The sequence below is a fragment of the Podarcis vaucheri genome (genome assembly GCF_965113315.1).
Source record: "Podarcis vaucheri genome assembly, chromosome: 8".
Lineage (NCBI taxonomy): Eukaryota > Metazoa > Chordata > Lepidosauria > Squamata > Lacertidae > Podarcis > Podarcis vaucheri.
Genome location: NC_138766.1, coordinates 61,763,244 through 61,777,438, shown reverse-complemented (window position 1 = coordinate 61,777,438; position 14,195 = coordinate 61,763,244). Strand labels below are relative to the sequence as shown.

The following is a 14,195-nucleotide window of genomic DNA, read 5'->3' as shown; positions in this document are numbered from 1 at the left end:
TGCTAGGCCCACCCAGCCTGTGCGATCTGCGCCTCTGCTACCTCTTTTCTGTTTTCTTAAACAACCATGTTCCTGAGTGCCACGACCTCCAGGAAGCACAGGCTGCCGAGAGTCGCGCTCATGTGCACACTTTTTTAATATATAAAAAGGAGAGTCCCATTTAAAGCGATGGTACCGTAAACGTGGAAAGGGGGCGGGCTGAGTATGCAGGACAGAACTGTTGGTACACTGTGCGAATTTTTTCCCCCTACTCAGAAGTAAGTCCCGTTGAGTTCTTTGGTGCTTTCTCCTAGGCAGACCACAGGGTCTTTAAGCTTTTGTCAGCTCACCTTCATGTGAGCCGCTTCGCCCGCAGTCCGTTACCCTCGGAGACAGAGCTGCAACGCTAAACTGGGCAAGCCTAACTGAACCCGTTGATTTGAATGGACTTAGGCGCACCTAACATAGGATGGATGCAGCACGCTGACTTGCGGCGTGACAGTAATCCTATGTGTTCTTACTCCCAAGTATCTGGGTAGAGGCCTAAGCGTTGGCAAACAGTGAGCTTCGTGCAGGAAACTATATTTTCGTGCTACACTGGCCACTAAGGCTTAGCTATTCCTTGGGGAGAAGTTAATATAAATTGCCTACATTCACCATAATGCATAGCGACAGGTCTAGACTTAAGGCACAGCTGGCAAAGACTACAGAACCCATGATGCACTGAAGCAATAATTTTTATTTTGCCCCGCCCCACTTGACAATGTATGCTGGGAGATGTAGTTTTAACATGTCATCTATCAATTTTAAATTTGCTCCGAGTTTCATTGTGCTTACGTTGTAGTCCAACATACGTTTGCTCAGAGGTGTTCAATAGGGCTTTAGTCCCAGATAAGTGTATATAGGAGTGCCCATCTTAATTTACGTCCTGTACACCATTCACGCAAGAAGCGATGTTAATCATTCATATCAGCGCTTAAAAACACCTATAATGTTCTACAATCGAAGACGCATGATACAAACGGGAAAAATGATCGGGAAGGAGAAGGAAAGCAAACACTGGCGCAGGGGCTCCTTCACTGGCCAATGGATAGCACCAGATTGGTCTCCCATTGCCATGAGGTTCTTCTTGGGAGGCAGCCTCCCAGTGGACCTTGCTGCGTTGGTCCGGCAATCCAGAGCATACTTTCCTTGGGTTTTGCGGGTCGCAGGGCAACCGGGAAAGTAAAGTGTTCTAATGTCAAGGCTGAAATTCTATGCACCTCACTGAACTCACTGGGAGTAACTACAGAATAACCATGTGCATAGCTGTGCAAAGTGTACATGGCTACATGCCCTTCAAGAGAAATATATAAAACGTACTATTTTTAATCGCCCAGAATCTGAGAATTCAAGACGCCACTCCGTGTATGTCTACCAACAATATCGAAAAGCTGGTTTATAACACCAGACCTGAATATAACACACATCAAAATTCACTGCTTGGAAAAAGAGGTTGTTCTAATCATCAACTTTTATTTGGTGTGTGTGTCATGTCTTATTTTCTCATTCCCTCAAACACCTGGATATTCACCGTATCAAGGAGTTAATGACAGTTACGCATGTGCTACAGCCCCGGCTCTTACGTAGGCATTCTTCCTTTTTCGCCACAGGCATCGCTTGAGACACCTAAAGCTGGGGCTTTGCGCTTAATGGTCCCTTCCACTAGGCGGCGGAAAGAGTCTTCAAGTTCACCGCGCATGCGCCAGCTCTTTCTTTTCCGGCGGCGACCATGGCGGGCGAAGAGTGAGTAGCTTTTTCTTCCTCGGTACAATCCGTTGCCATCCGCGACATTAAGAAAGCGTTTCCTGGGTTTTGTTTCTCGGCCTTCGCCGCTGAGGGCTCCGTATTCTGAAGAGGCTTTTGCTGAGCCTTCTTAGCAAGTGTTTTCTCGGGAGACGGAGGGGTCCATTCAGAGGGATGCGGCTGGGAACTAGGAAGTGTCCCTCCCTGTTGCAGTGGGGCGCGTTGCGAGGGGTTCATTTCTGGGGAATGAGCGGAGCTGGAGACGAGCGGGAAGGCCGCGACCGCCGTTGGCAGCTTCCAGACTCACTTGGCCGCCTCGCTTCATGCAGGCCGTGCTGGTCTGGTAGTTTGCGTGGCGCGGTTAGGCCTAGCTGTAGCCTTCCGGCACACGCGCCCAGCTCCGTTGGTTGAGGTAGGCCAGAAAATTCGGAAGCATTGGTTACTTGGGGATTTTTGAGCGCTTTTTCTTGCGTAAGGTAAAGGACCCCTGATGGTTAAGTCCAGTCGCAGACGACTCAGGGGTTGCGGCGCTTATCTCGCTTTACAGGCCGAGGGAGTCGGCGTTTGTCCGCATTTGTCTTGCATAGTCCCGGAAAAAAGGCTTTGACCCGCTGTTACATAACGATTGTTGTATTGGAAAGGTTCCCGAGGGTCATCTAGTCCAACCCCCTGCAAGGCAGGAATCTTTCTGCCCAACATGGGGCTCGAACCCATGGCCCTGAGATTACACTAGAATTATTTTTATAGAAACTATTTTTCCAGGAGTGGGGTCAAGTAGTTTTGCTTTTAAAATACCAGTATTATAATTTGGGATTTTAAGATAATTTATAAATCTCCAAAAAAAACACTCCAGCTTTGCAGGCCACTGGTTTGTTAAACGTGTTTATAACTACCAACAGTGTTAACAATGAGTTTCACATAGCTATATCTCAGGAAATCAAAACTGCTTGATATCTGGAAATTCAGGAAAGCAATAAACCTGTCTCTAGAGAGAAAAGTTTGAATAAAGTAATTTGGTTAATAACGCAGTGTTGTACAGCTGCAGTAGCTTTCTACTAACAAGTCTAAAAAGATATTGTATGGCTATTAGGTTGTTTCTTTTTGTGTGCAGTATGCATGAGAAGAAACATACATATTAAGATGTATATGTCTTTTGCTTTCTAATGTAGAGCAAAGAAGAAGTTGCCTTCGGTTCCCGAGAGCCTTTTGAAAAAACGGAAGGCTTTTGCTGATATGAAGGCCAAACGACTGAAAAAGCTGTTGGTCCAAAAGAAGGTGAATATAACTTAACAGTCTTGTCCATATGCATGTTACACAGAAATAAGCCCTATTGTGTTTAGTGGAGCATATTCCTAGTATATGCAGGATTACAGCTTTTATTAATGCAGCTTTTATTAATGGAGTTGTGCTAGATGCAATTTGATGGAAGTGGCTTGTTTTGCCTTGATACTGTAACAATGTTCCATGTGGTATGTTAAGAGGGGATACCATTAAGCTGCAAAATTGGATTTTTGTGTGTGACAACTTAGGTAGTTGGCCTGTTAACTTTTTGTGGCTCTATAAAATTAGTAGGCAGATTGATCTGCCTGCAAAAAGCTTGTAATATATGGATCAAAAATCTAGTTTTTTTAATATTCTCCACTGCTTAGTGTACAGTGGTGCCTCGCAAGACAAAATTAATTCGTTCCGCAAGTCTCTTCGTCTTGCGGTTTTTTCGTCTTGCGATGCACGGTTTCCCATAGGAATGCATTGAAAATCAATTAATGCGTTCCTAGGGAAATCGCCTTCAGACCAGGTCCGGGGACAGTCTGTCCCCGGACCTCTTCTGAAGGCTGGGGGGGGTACAAGGGCTTTTCTTCCCACCCCCAGCATTTTAAAAAAACCCTGGGACAGCGGAGGACTTCTCCGCTGCCCCGGGGCGATTTAAAAGCCCCTGGGAAGGCAGGCAGGGGGGACAAAGACTTTCGCCCCCTGCCCGCCTTCAGAAGGTGTTCCCGCCCCCCGCCCCGCCTCCCCTCCCCGCTTCGGAACAGCGTTCCGAAGTGGGGCGGCTGGGGCAGGTGTCCCCGCCAGCCCCTCCCCGCTTCGGAACAGCGTTCCGAAGTGGGGCGGCTGGGGCAGGTGTCCACGCCCCCCTCCGCGCTTCGGAACAGCGTTCCGAAGTGGGGCGGCTGGGGCAGGTGTCCCCGCCCCCCCTCCCCGCTTCGGAACAGCGTTCCGAAGTGGGGCGGCTGGGGCAGGTGTCCCCCCCCCCCGCCCCCTCCCGGGAAGATTTTAAAATGCTGGGGGTCGGCAGCGCTTCGCTCCCGACCCCCAGCATTTTAAAACCTCCCCGGGACAGAGACTTCTCTGCTGTCCCTTGGAGATTTTAAAATGCTGGGGGTCGGCAGCGAACGCTTCGCTCCCGCCCGCCAGCATTTTAAGATCGCCCGGGGCAGGCGGGGGGGAGCAAAGACTTTTGCCCCCCGCCGGCCTTCAGAAGAGGTCCTCTTCTGAAGGCCGGCTGTGGGCGAAAGTCTTTGCTCCCGACCGCCAGCATTTCCCTATGGGCTTTCGTCTTGCGATGCAAGCCCATAGGGAAATTCGTCTTGCGAAGCGCCTCCAAAACAGAAAACCCTTTCGTCTTGCGGGTTTTCCGTCTTGCGAGGCATTCGTCTTGCGGGGTACCACTGTATATCTAGAAACAATATTGTCCTCATTCTGGCTTAGGTCTTCTTTCCCATGAGCAGCTGTAGCTGGCACCAGAGCCACCTTCCCCATACATATTCAACATCTTTCAGATATATTAGTGAGATGGTTATCAGTGGCCTTTTTCATTATAGAGATTATAAACCTCTTAACCAAATGCCCTTTATCCATTATCTTCTTGCATCTCATTGAAGGGGTTCCTTGCCTTTAACCACTCAGTTACAAAACTCACCTCCCCCAGCCTTGGCTCTACCAAGGCTGGGACCTTGCTTCCCCCTTCTTTAAAAAAGCAAGATAAGAAAAGCAAGTAAGCATTCATTCCAAGCAAGCACCATCGAAACTATGTATGTGTATGTGTGCACCCAGCATAGACTGATCACACACAAAAAAGAAGCTATTTGGTAATTATAGTACTCCGTCCACCTTTGCGCTATTACAGGTTAATAAAGGTAAGAACCAGTGTGGAATTGTAGTTAGAGTGTCAGACTAGGACTTCAAAAGACCCAAGTTCAAATCCCTACTCAGTTATGAAGCTCACTAGGCCACTTACTTTCAGTGAGGTTACATCAGAGCTTTCCAAACTGTGTGTCGCGACACATTAGTGTGTTGATTGCAGTGTATAGGTTAGTTGCGCAAACGCGCTCAGCGCTGGAAAGGGGTTAGTTTAACCCATGGTTTGTTAGTAAAACTGAATTGCTGTGTCGGGAAATGATGCATGTCTAAAAGGTATGTCACCTACATGAAAAGTTTGGAAAGCTCTGGGTTGCATGATGAGGGTATCTGATGCAAATAACTGCTGAAGCTAAGCGGGTCTGGAGCTGGTCAGTGCCTGGATAAGAGACCACTTGGGAAAAACTTTAGACTCCATGATGGAAGAAAGCCATGATATAAAGGTACAGTCATACCTCAGGTTAAATATGCTTCAGGTTGAGTGATTTCAGGTTGCGCTCCGCTTTGACCCGGAAGTAATGGAATGTGTCACGTCCGGATTTCACCGCTTGCGCATGCGCAGACGGTCAAAATGACATCACGTGCATGTGCGGAAGCGACGAATTGCGACTCGTGCAGGCACGGGTTACATTCGCTTCAGGATGCAAACGGGGATCCCCGTTCGTATCCAGAGGTACCACTGTACTAAATAAATGAAGGAGAATGATGTATCCAGGGGTCCACTATCCCTCAGACCTTGTGGGGGGCCAGACTATATTTTTTGGGGGGGAACCAAATTCCTATGCCCCACAAATAACCAAGAGATGCATTTTAAATAAAGGACACATTCTACTCCTGTAAAGACACGCTGATTCCCGGACCTTCCGTGGGCCAGATTTAGAAGATGTTTGGGCTGGCCCCTGGGCCTTAGTTTGCCTCCCCATGATGTATGTTGTCCTGATCCTCTGAAGGAAGACAGAGACAAAGATGTAATAAATGTGCATATATTTACTTAGGAAATGTAATAATATTCTCTTCTGTTTTCAGTTGCGAATTGCTGAACGAAAATTAATCTATAAAAGGGCTGAGTTATACCACAAAGAGTACAGGCAGATGTACCGGCGCGAAATTCGCATGGCCCGCATGGCTCGCAAAGCTGGCAATTACTATGTACCTGCTGAACCCAAACTGGCATTTGTGATCAGGATCAGAGGGTAAGATGAACAAATGTGTTGTGCTATCACATAAATTAACAGCAGTTGGTCTCACGCCCACACTGTATATGTAAGGAACATGACTTTCCCCCCAAAGAATCCTGGGAACTGTAGTTTGTTAAGGGTGCTGGGGGTTGCAGCTGTTTGAGGGGCAATCCTTTCTATGACCTAAGCCTTTGCAGCAGCACTGTCCTTTATAAGACTAATTCAAAAATACCTTGTGTAGAAGCCTCTTTATTCAGGTTACCCTTAGATAAAAACAGTTCTAAAGCTGTGTGCCTAGAGAATTGACCAGCTGGTGGGAAGTTCCATGAAGTCCAGGTTTCAGAATAAATAAAATAAAAATATTTTAAATGTGTTTAGGGGAGGGGTGGTAGTAGTTTTGATTTTGTTCCAAATATTTGTGCTTTTATCCTGTATTTTTATCTTGTGAACCACCCTGAAATCTTCGGATGAAGGGCGGTATATAAATTTAATGCATGAATGATAAAATATAAATAAATATAATTTTACTTAACATTCAAATTATACACGTTGGGCTTAATGCAGAGCAAGACTTTCAGCCTTATATCAGTGTTAATGCCTAATTGATTTCAAAGTGAAAGAGCATAACTTTTTGCTTTGTATTTTTAAGTAATATCCCACAAGTTTTAGTATATTGAGGAAAGCCCCACTGAGCACGCTCAGACTTCATTTTGAGTTAAAAATGCATGAGTGCTTTGTTCTGCTTATGGTCTAGGTGTAATTTAGTCACTTACCGTATTTTTCGCTCTATAACACGCACCTGACCATAACACGCACATTGTTTTTAGAGGAGGAAAACAAGGGAAAAAATATTCTGAATGAAACAGTGGACGTATCATTTTTGTGCTTCATGCTGTGGCCACAGACATGTGATCTGATGGTGAATTTGGGGTGACCCAATGCAAAAATCCTGAGAATCCCTGTGGATCCATGCTTTGTAACCACGTTTTTGCACCATTGCAGCCCCAGGCAACAGTGGGTGCGTGATTTTTTTTGGGGGGGGGCAGGCTGTAGCCATGGACATGCTATGTGCTCTGATGGGGAATTTTGGCTGACCCAATGCAAAGATCCTGAGGATCCATGCTTTGTAACCACGTTTTTGCACCATTGCAGCCCCAGGCAACAATGGGTGTGTGATTTTGGGGGGGCAGGCTGTAGCCATGGACATGCTGTGTGCTCTGATGGTGAATTTGGGGTGACCCAATGCAAAGATCCTGAGGATCCATGTGGATCCATGCTTTGTAACCACATTTTAAGTGGGGAGGGAAGGAAAAACACAGAAGGCTAAGAATGCAGGAGAGGGCTATAATGTGAGGAAAGGAAGGCAAAGGTTTCCCCCCACCCATCCACACAAGCCAGCCAGCGTGTGCTCTCTCTCTCTCTCCCTCTTTAAATGGAAGAAAGCATATTTGAATGCTGTGTGTCTCCAAAAACAAAAAGCAGGAAGTCAAATCAGAATTTTAAGCCGAACCTGTAATCTCTCTTCCCTTCACAAACATTGTTCCTCCGGAGCAGGGAGAGGATAGAAGGACGGACGCTCTGCTTTCCTCTCTTCTTGCCTGGAGGGGAGGGGCTTTCCCTGCTCTTTGTTCCGTTTGAGCAAACACAGTAACGAAACAGAGAGGGCGGGCAGTAAGACCCTGAGGCAGAATGCAGGAAAGCAATCACTTCCTCTCTTCAGGCTTCCCTTCTCCCTGAAGCGCGGTTTGATTTTTGCCTCATTTTTCGGCTCCAGGGACCACACATTCGCTGCATAACACGCACAGACATTTCCCCTTCCTTTTTAGGAGAAAAAATCTGCGTGTTATAGAGCGAAAAATACGGTAATTTATTTTGATTTCTCCCTGAAAGCCTTCTGACTGGCTAAGAATCGGTGATGGCTAATAAAATAACATAATAAAATAATTCATTAATAGCATCCAAAGTAGCATTTAAAATGGTATTTAGCATATTTAGATCCTGGTGCTCAAAAGCTGCCAGTGTTCTACCCCCTCAATACCTCGTTTGGATTTAGTTTGCTACCAACAGTAGTAGCTTTCTGTGAATATGAGCACAGCTGAGCCACAATGGCAGAGGAGTAGCAATAAAACAGATGGAAGAGTATGGAGAATAAACATGTCTTGACCTAAAAAATGAAGGGTAAGAAGAATAAACATGTCTTCGCCTGAAAAATGAAAGGTGGTACAGTTTGCTCCATGGAAATTCTGGGGTGGGTGGGGGGAATCATTTGTATAGGTTATTAACACAATGAAGGCCTCTTGCTTATCTTGGATTGCATAACGGTTGCCACTTTTTCTAAATGCTCCTTATTTTGAAGTGGGCAAGGACTGTGTTTTGGTAGGATTTTTTTAATCCTTTCGTGGACTCTTTGTGTGGGGGGCAAAATTATCATTAATGCTATCCATTAAAAATAAATGTCATTGGTATGTTAATTATAACGTAAGTTCGGCTATCTGGAGTGTTACATGTTTTACTAATATGATAAAAGCTTTCATTGGAAGTAGCTGGTAGTTAAATCTGTTTGGAGACCGTACTGAAAAGAAACATGTTTTACTACACTTTTAGAATTAATGGCGTTAGTCCCAAGGTTCGCAAGGTACTGCAGCTTCTTCGTTTGCGTCAAATTTTCAATGGCACATTTGTGAAACTCAACAAAGCATCCATTAACATGCTGAGGATTGTTGAACCTTACATTGCATGGGGGTAAGTTGAATCTTAAATTTAGTGGTATATATTGTTCCCTATATATGTTGCCTTCTGCTTGTCTGCGTTGGGCGAAGTGGTCTCTACACCTCCTGCTCCAGAGCAGAAAGTTCTACTCCGCGCTGCAATCGCAGACTGAAAATTGCCTCATATATATTTAGAAGGTTGACGCATAATGAGGTTGGCAGCATTTTAAAAAATACACTGATCCATAGTGTAGCCCATGTATGACCAGCTAATGTCCCACAAGAGATATTTCTTTGCAGTTGCACTTGTGTGGAATGATGCAACAAGTTTTCATGTGCATTTAATGTTACTATTTTGTATACCGTACAGAATGTGTAACAGAAATAAATGTACAGTAGACCCTTGGGTTACATTACTCTTGAGTAACGTAAACTTTGGCTTGTGAAAGCGGCAAACCTGGAAGTATTTTTCTGGGTTTCACCGCATGCGCAGAAGCGCTCTATCACGCCATACAGATTTTTCTGGGTGTGCACGGCCCCCAGAACAAATTAAGTTCGTATTCAGAGGGTCCACTGTACCTTCATCTGTTTACCAAAGTTCTCTTTCATGCCTCTTTTCCCTCTTGTCACTTTTAACTACTTTGTAATGTCTGGAATTGCAAAGTTTACTGCCAGTAGTCCTGTGAAAGGATTTTTGTTTGAGGAACTACCTTGGTTATCTTCTCCAAGTTGATTACTTCATACCAAGTCTGCTTCCATAATAACTTCATCTTTGTAATACATAAGGGGCTAGATAGTTTTAGCTCTGGACTAATGTTTGGAGAAAGGGACGCGGGTGGCGCTGTGGGCTAAAGCCTCAACGCCTAGGGCTTGCCGATCGAAAGGTCGGCGGTTCGAATCCCCGCGGCGGGGTGCGCTCCCGCTGTTCGGTCCCAGCGCCTGCCCACCTAGCAGTTCGAAAGCACCCCCGGGGGCAAGTAGATAAATAGGTACCGCTTACCAGCGGGAAGGTAAACGGCGTTCCGTGTGCGGCTCTGGCTCGCCAGAGCAGCGATGTCACGCTGGCCACGTGACCCGGAAGTGTCCTCGGACAGCGCTGGCCCCCGGCTAATAAATGTGAGATGGGCGCACAAACCCCACAGTCTGTCAAGACTGGCCCGTTCGGGCAGGGGTACCTTTACCTTTACCTTAATGTTTGGAGAAGTACAGTAATTCATGATAATACAGGTGTTGGCTCTTTCTGGCCTATGTTATCCAAAGGGCTATGGACTAGAGTATAGGTTGGTAAATGATACTTTTTCTTGCTGATGAAAACTTCCAGTGTGGCATTTCTATATCGGAAACCACATTCTAGTTCCTGCTGAACAACAAAATTCAGTATGATTGTACAATTAAAAGTATTGCTCCTATCTGAGAAAGTCTTGTATTAAAATAGTGAATAATTCCTGTGGTCCTGGAAGTGGTAATAGTTCCCAGCAACTAATTCTGGGCCAAAAGATTTGCCTCCAGGATACCTGTAGTAGCTCTCCTCCCGTATAAGCCTGTCTTTTTAAGATTCACATAGGCTCTTCACTGCATTCTAATGGTAGTAGAAGCATAGTTGGTTGGGACATCTATCCCTTCTGTCGAGAATGCAGAAATACCTGCCTCAATAAGTTTGCCCCCCTCCCAAAAAAACCACCTACCTTATGTCATTTATTGAAAACATTTTTGATCTAGGAAGATAAACTGCGTTTCTGTGCGCTCCTCTGGTTTCAACAGAAACGACTTAGTCATGTTGGCCACATGACCCGGAAGCTGTACGCCAGCTCCCTTGGCCAATAAAGCGAGATGAGCGCTACAACCCCAGAGTCGTCCGCGACTGGACCTAACGGTCAGGGGTCCCTTTACCTTTACCTTCCAATTATGAGTCTAACTTTTGTACATTGTCCTTTGTATTGTGATTGCAATAGAAGACGAGGGTAGAAAATTAGTTAATAAACAAATACATAATATAAGCCATTATTTCTCCCCTGGCATCTCTCTGTCATAAATATGTTTTAAGCAGATTTCCTTCCTGCTTAGGCTAAAAATGATTCCCCCCCCCCCAACACCCTCCTTTCTGCCTTGTCCAATGCAATCTTCCACTGTGTGCCAGAAGTTGTCCATGCTAATTTTCATTCCTTGTGAGAGAGCTGTTTTGTTTCCAGCATTCAAATCCAAAAGCTTATGTCTGGATACAGCTACTTAATTTTAGAAATTAGTTGGCTGTGATAAATACAGATGTGTACTGAATGGACAAACAGCAAGGTATTGAGGACACTATTGCCAATGAACTCATGCATTCGGTATACACATTTTTATATTTTTAACTTAGAAATTCAAGCAGCTGATTTTCATTATGTTACTAAGTTAGCAGTGCTGTTGTCATGTCTTATCTTTTGTTCCAGTTACCCCAACTTGAAATCTGTGCATGAGTTGATCTACAAGCGTGGTTATGGGAAGATCAACAAGCAGCGCATTGCTTTGACAGATAACTCTCTCATCAAAAGATGCCTGGGTAAGTAAATTTATGACAACTTGTACTGGATTATTTTAGTGTATTGCTACATCTGCAAGCTTATTGCATTCTTGTATCGTCTGAGACAATTATTCTTTGCAATCCTGCTGGCCAACTTGAGCATAACATTTTACATTTACATAGAAAGTATTTCACTGATGTTCTCTAACTTTTCTCTAACGGTGTGCCAGTATTATGCCATTTTTGCAAGATGGAGTAATGAGGCAATGGCTTGCTGAAGGCTGTCAATTTGTGAGCTGAGATTTGAACCTAACACATTCTGGTTTTCATGTCTAGCCACATTACACTATACCAGCTCTTGCCTAATAAGATTGTGGTTTAGCGTTAGAAGTCAATAGAAAAAAGTAACTTCAGTTTAACTTAATGTCAAACAAATACAAGAGTGCCACTATCAAGTTATACTATTTGAGTGATGGACATTCTGGCTTTACAGTAGTGACAAAATGTGCCCATTTTGTTGGACATGCAGTGTATAGTGCTATACATTTCCCATGTCCCAGTTTCTTTTTGGTTGCGATGCTCTCATTTGGGTGACTTGGCAAATTGCATTCTCTCAGCTACCCGCAGGGTGATTGCAACAATCAATGAATGGGAAGGCACTTTGTACTCTGAACCTTTTCTAACTCTACTTTTAGAAAAACACGGCATCATTTGCATGGAGGATCTGATCCATGAAATCTATACTGTTGGCAAAAACTTCAAAGCAGCAAACAACTTTCTCTGGCCATTCAAGCTGTCTTCTCCACGGGGTGGAATGAAGAAGAAAACTATTCACTTTGTAGAAGGTGGTGATGCAGGAAACAGGGAAGACCAGATTAACCGGCTCATAAGGAGGATGAATTAATGGTATGCTGGGCTGCAGAACACTGCAATACAAACTTGTAGCAAGGGTTTCCTTCACACATCTTTTGTACACAAGGGATATAGGCTTCAGGTTGTAGAATATTTTCTTCATGTGGAATCAGGGAGTCTTGGGAATTCATTGACAAAGTTAAGCAGATCTTGTCATGGTCAGTTCCCAGATGGGAAACTGAGCATCACATGTTAATTGTATTGCTTCCTAAAGGAGCTCCTTATACCTTTACGGATTAGAGGTTGTGAATCCACAGTCTTAGCTTGCAAAGGCACTTCTCTCTCAGCCACAATACCAAAGCTATGACATCTTAAGGTTCCTTCCTGTTTTGTGCACACTAAGACTTTCTAGGGATGATACCCTGCCAGAGGCAGAAGTGCCTTTGTAATCAAGTAAGAGGGCTTTCCTTGCCCTTCTCCTAGCTAGGAAATGCAATGGCATCTCAGCCCAACATTTGAAAGATCAGCAGAAGATGGGGGAGGAACTTGTGTATGTCTTTCTGTGTGCATGCGAGTATACTGTGACCATGCCTCCCACAGGATAAAGTAGTATATTGCGATACAACTATGGCAAAATTCTACAACAAACTATTTAGACCAAACTGCCCCAATGTGCAGGATTAAAAATACAATAAAGCTATACAATCTTTAAAATGTCAGATATTCCAGAAAATCAAGTTCTTTAGGTGTGGGGTTTGTAGGGGGAATTGTTAGCAAATGTGGGTGTGGATGGCAGTTTGTCTAGCTGTTGAATTGCAGTTTTGTTACTTCCCTTTGTATTCGGAACTCATATTGTCATGTTAAGCCATAAGCTGCTTATTCAGAGAACAAATTATGCCCCCATTGCTCTATTTGTGCTATTTTAAATCATTTGGGTGGTTGGTTAAGATGGACTTTAGACTGCACTTTAGGTTATGCACTGTGTGTTTTAGAGTAATAATTAATTACTGTAGTATACCGAGTTGGGTATATAGGAAATTATGGGAAACGCATCTTTTACTATTTTTTAGTCACCACAGGCAGCCAGATAAGTGGCTTTTTGGTTGAAAGTGATTTTTGTGTGCACATAAAGGCAAGTAAAACACTGAAATGTGTGCTGTCAGCCCAACTTGAAATTCTCTGAAAAATATTCAATTGAAATGTTTCTAATCTGAGTTTGTCTTCTCTTCTAGGGGCCTAGCAGATGACATCTCTATGCATTGTTAATAAAAAAAAATCTTCTGTGAAATTGTGCTGTTTTTCCTTGCTCTGAAATTGACTGGCAGTCAGAGTACTTCTGCAACCCTTTTAATTTTAGGTAGCTACAAACAGTAAGTTATGAACGTTATTGAGAAATCTAAGCTATGGTTAACCTACACAAAGGTCCTGTTAGCTGAAGGTCTGTCTGACAACAAGGTGTTAAATTACCTTCCCAGTCAGAAGAGTAGGCAGATGCTTGGTTCAGAAAAGGAGCTATGATGATCACCCTTGTCCTAGAACATTAAATGGGCCCTGGGAAAGAGAAGTGCTGGTGGAAATCCACACAGCAGCTTGTGGTGTCAGCACCTACTGTTAAAAAAATTGCTTTATCTGCTTTTAGTCAGTTATTTTAACATTTCAAATTACTGATAAATTTATTGTTTTTTGTAAACTGCTTTGGGGTTTTGATTTTTTTTTAAAAGAAACCTGTAAAGCAGTATATAAATTTGATGAAATAAATCACAGCCTATCCTGGGGATCAAAGGGCTAAGAAGCAACCCAAACCCAGTAATGTGTTAACAGCAGGCAGGCTAAAAGGATAAGTCAGACAGCATTTTCTTTCAATAACAAAAGGACTCTTGCTTTGTTGGAGGTTTTTAGACAGAGGTTGGGTCTTTGTCATTGACATAAGCTTTAGCTGAGATTCCTGCATCAGAGAGGATTGGACAAGATGATCCTCAGGGTTCCCTTCCAACTCTGACTTTTCTATCACTATTCCAGGGAAGGGGTGGCTGACCTGCTACTGCATCTACAGCA

The 14,195-nt window shown here is 44.1% G+C and overlaps 1 protein-coding gene across 2 annotated transcripts; it reads left to right on the top strand.

Annotated features, from left to right (window-relative positions):
• The first annotated feature begins 1,631 nt into the window (after positions 1 to 1,631).
• RPL7 (ribosomal protein L7) lies at positions 1,632 to 13,428 on the top strand. Of its 2 annotated transcripts, none has more exons than XM_082234028.1 (7): positions 1,632 to 1,764; positions 2,934 to 3,039; positions 5,929 to 6,095; positions 8,685 to 8,822; positions 11,218 to 11,327; positions 11,984 to 12,194; positions 13,373 to 13,428. In XM_082234028.1, the coding sequence occupies exons 1-6, from the start codon at positions 1,751 to 1,753 to the stop codon at positions 12,190 to 12,192; spliced, it is 744 nt and encodes a 247-aa protein (XP_082090154.1). In that variant the 5' UTR covers positions 1,632 to 1,750; the 3' UTR covers positions 12,193 to 12,194; positions 13,373 to 13,428. The 2 variants fall into 2 exon arrangements, with proteins under 2 accessions (XP_082090154.1, XP_082090155.1); XM_082234029.1 differs by having other exon boundaries at positions 12,624 to 13,428.
• Positions 13,429 to 14,195: the final 767 nt, after the last annotated feature.

Bases quoted from the DNA above. Each gene is read 5' to 3' on its own strand.
- RPL7 (XM_082234028.1), top strand. The intron at 3,040-5,928 runs GTGAATATAACT...TTCTGTTTTCAG, and splicing joins AGCTGTTGGTCCAAAAGAAG to TTGCGAATTGCTGAACGAAA. The intron at 11,328-11,983 runs GTAAGTAAATTT...CTCTACTTTTAG, and splicing joins TCTCATCAAAAGATGCCTGG to AAAAACACGGCATCATTTGC.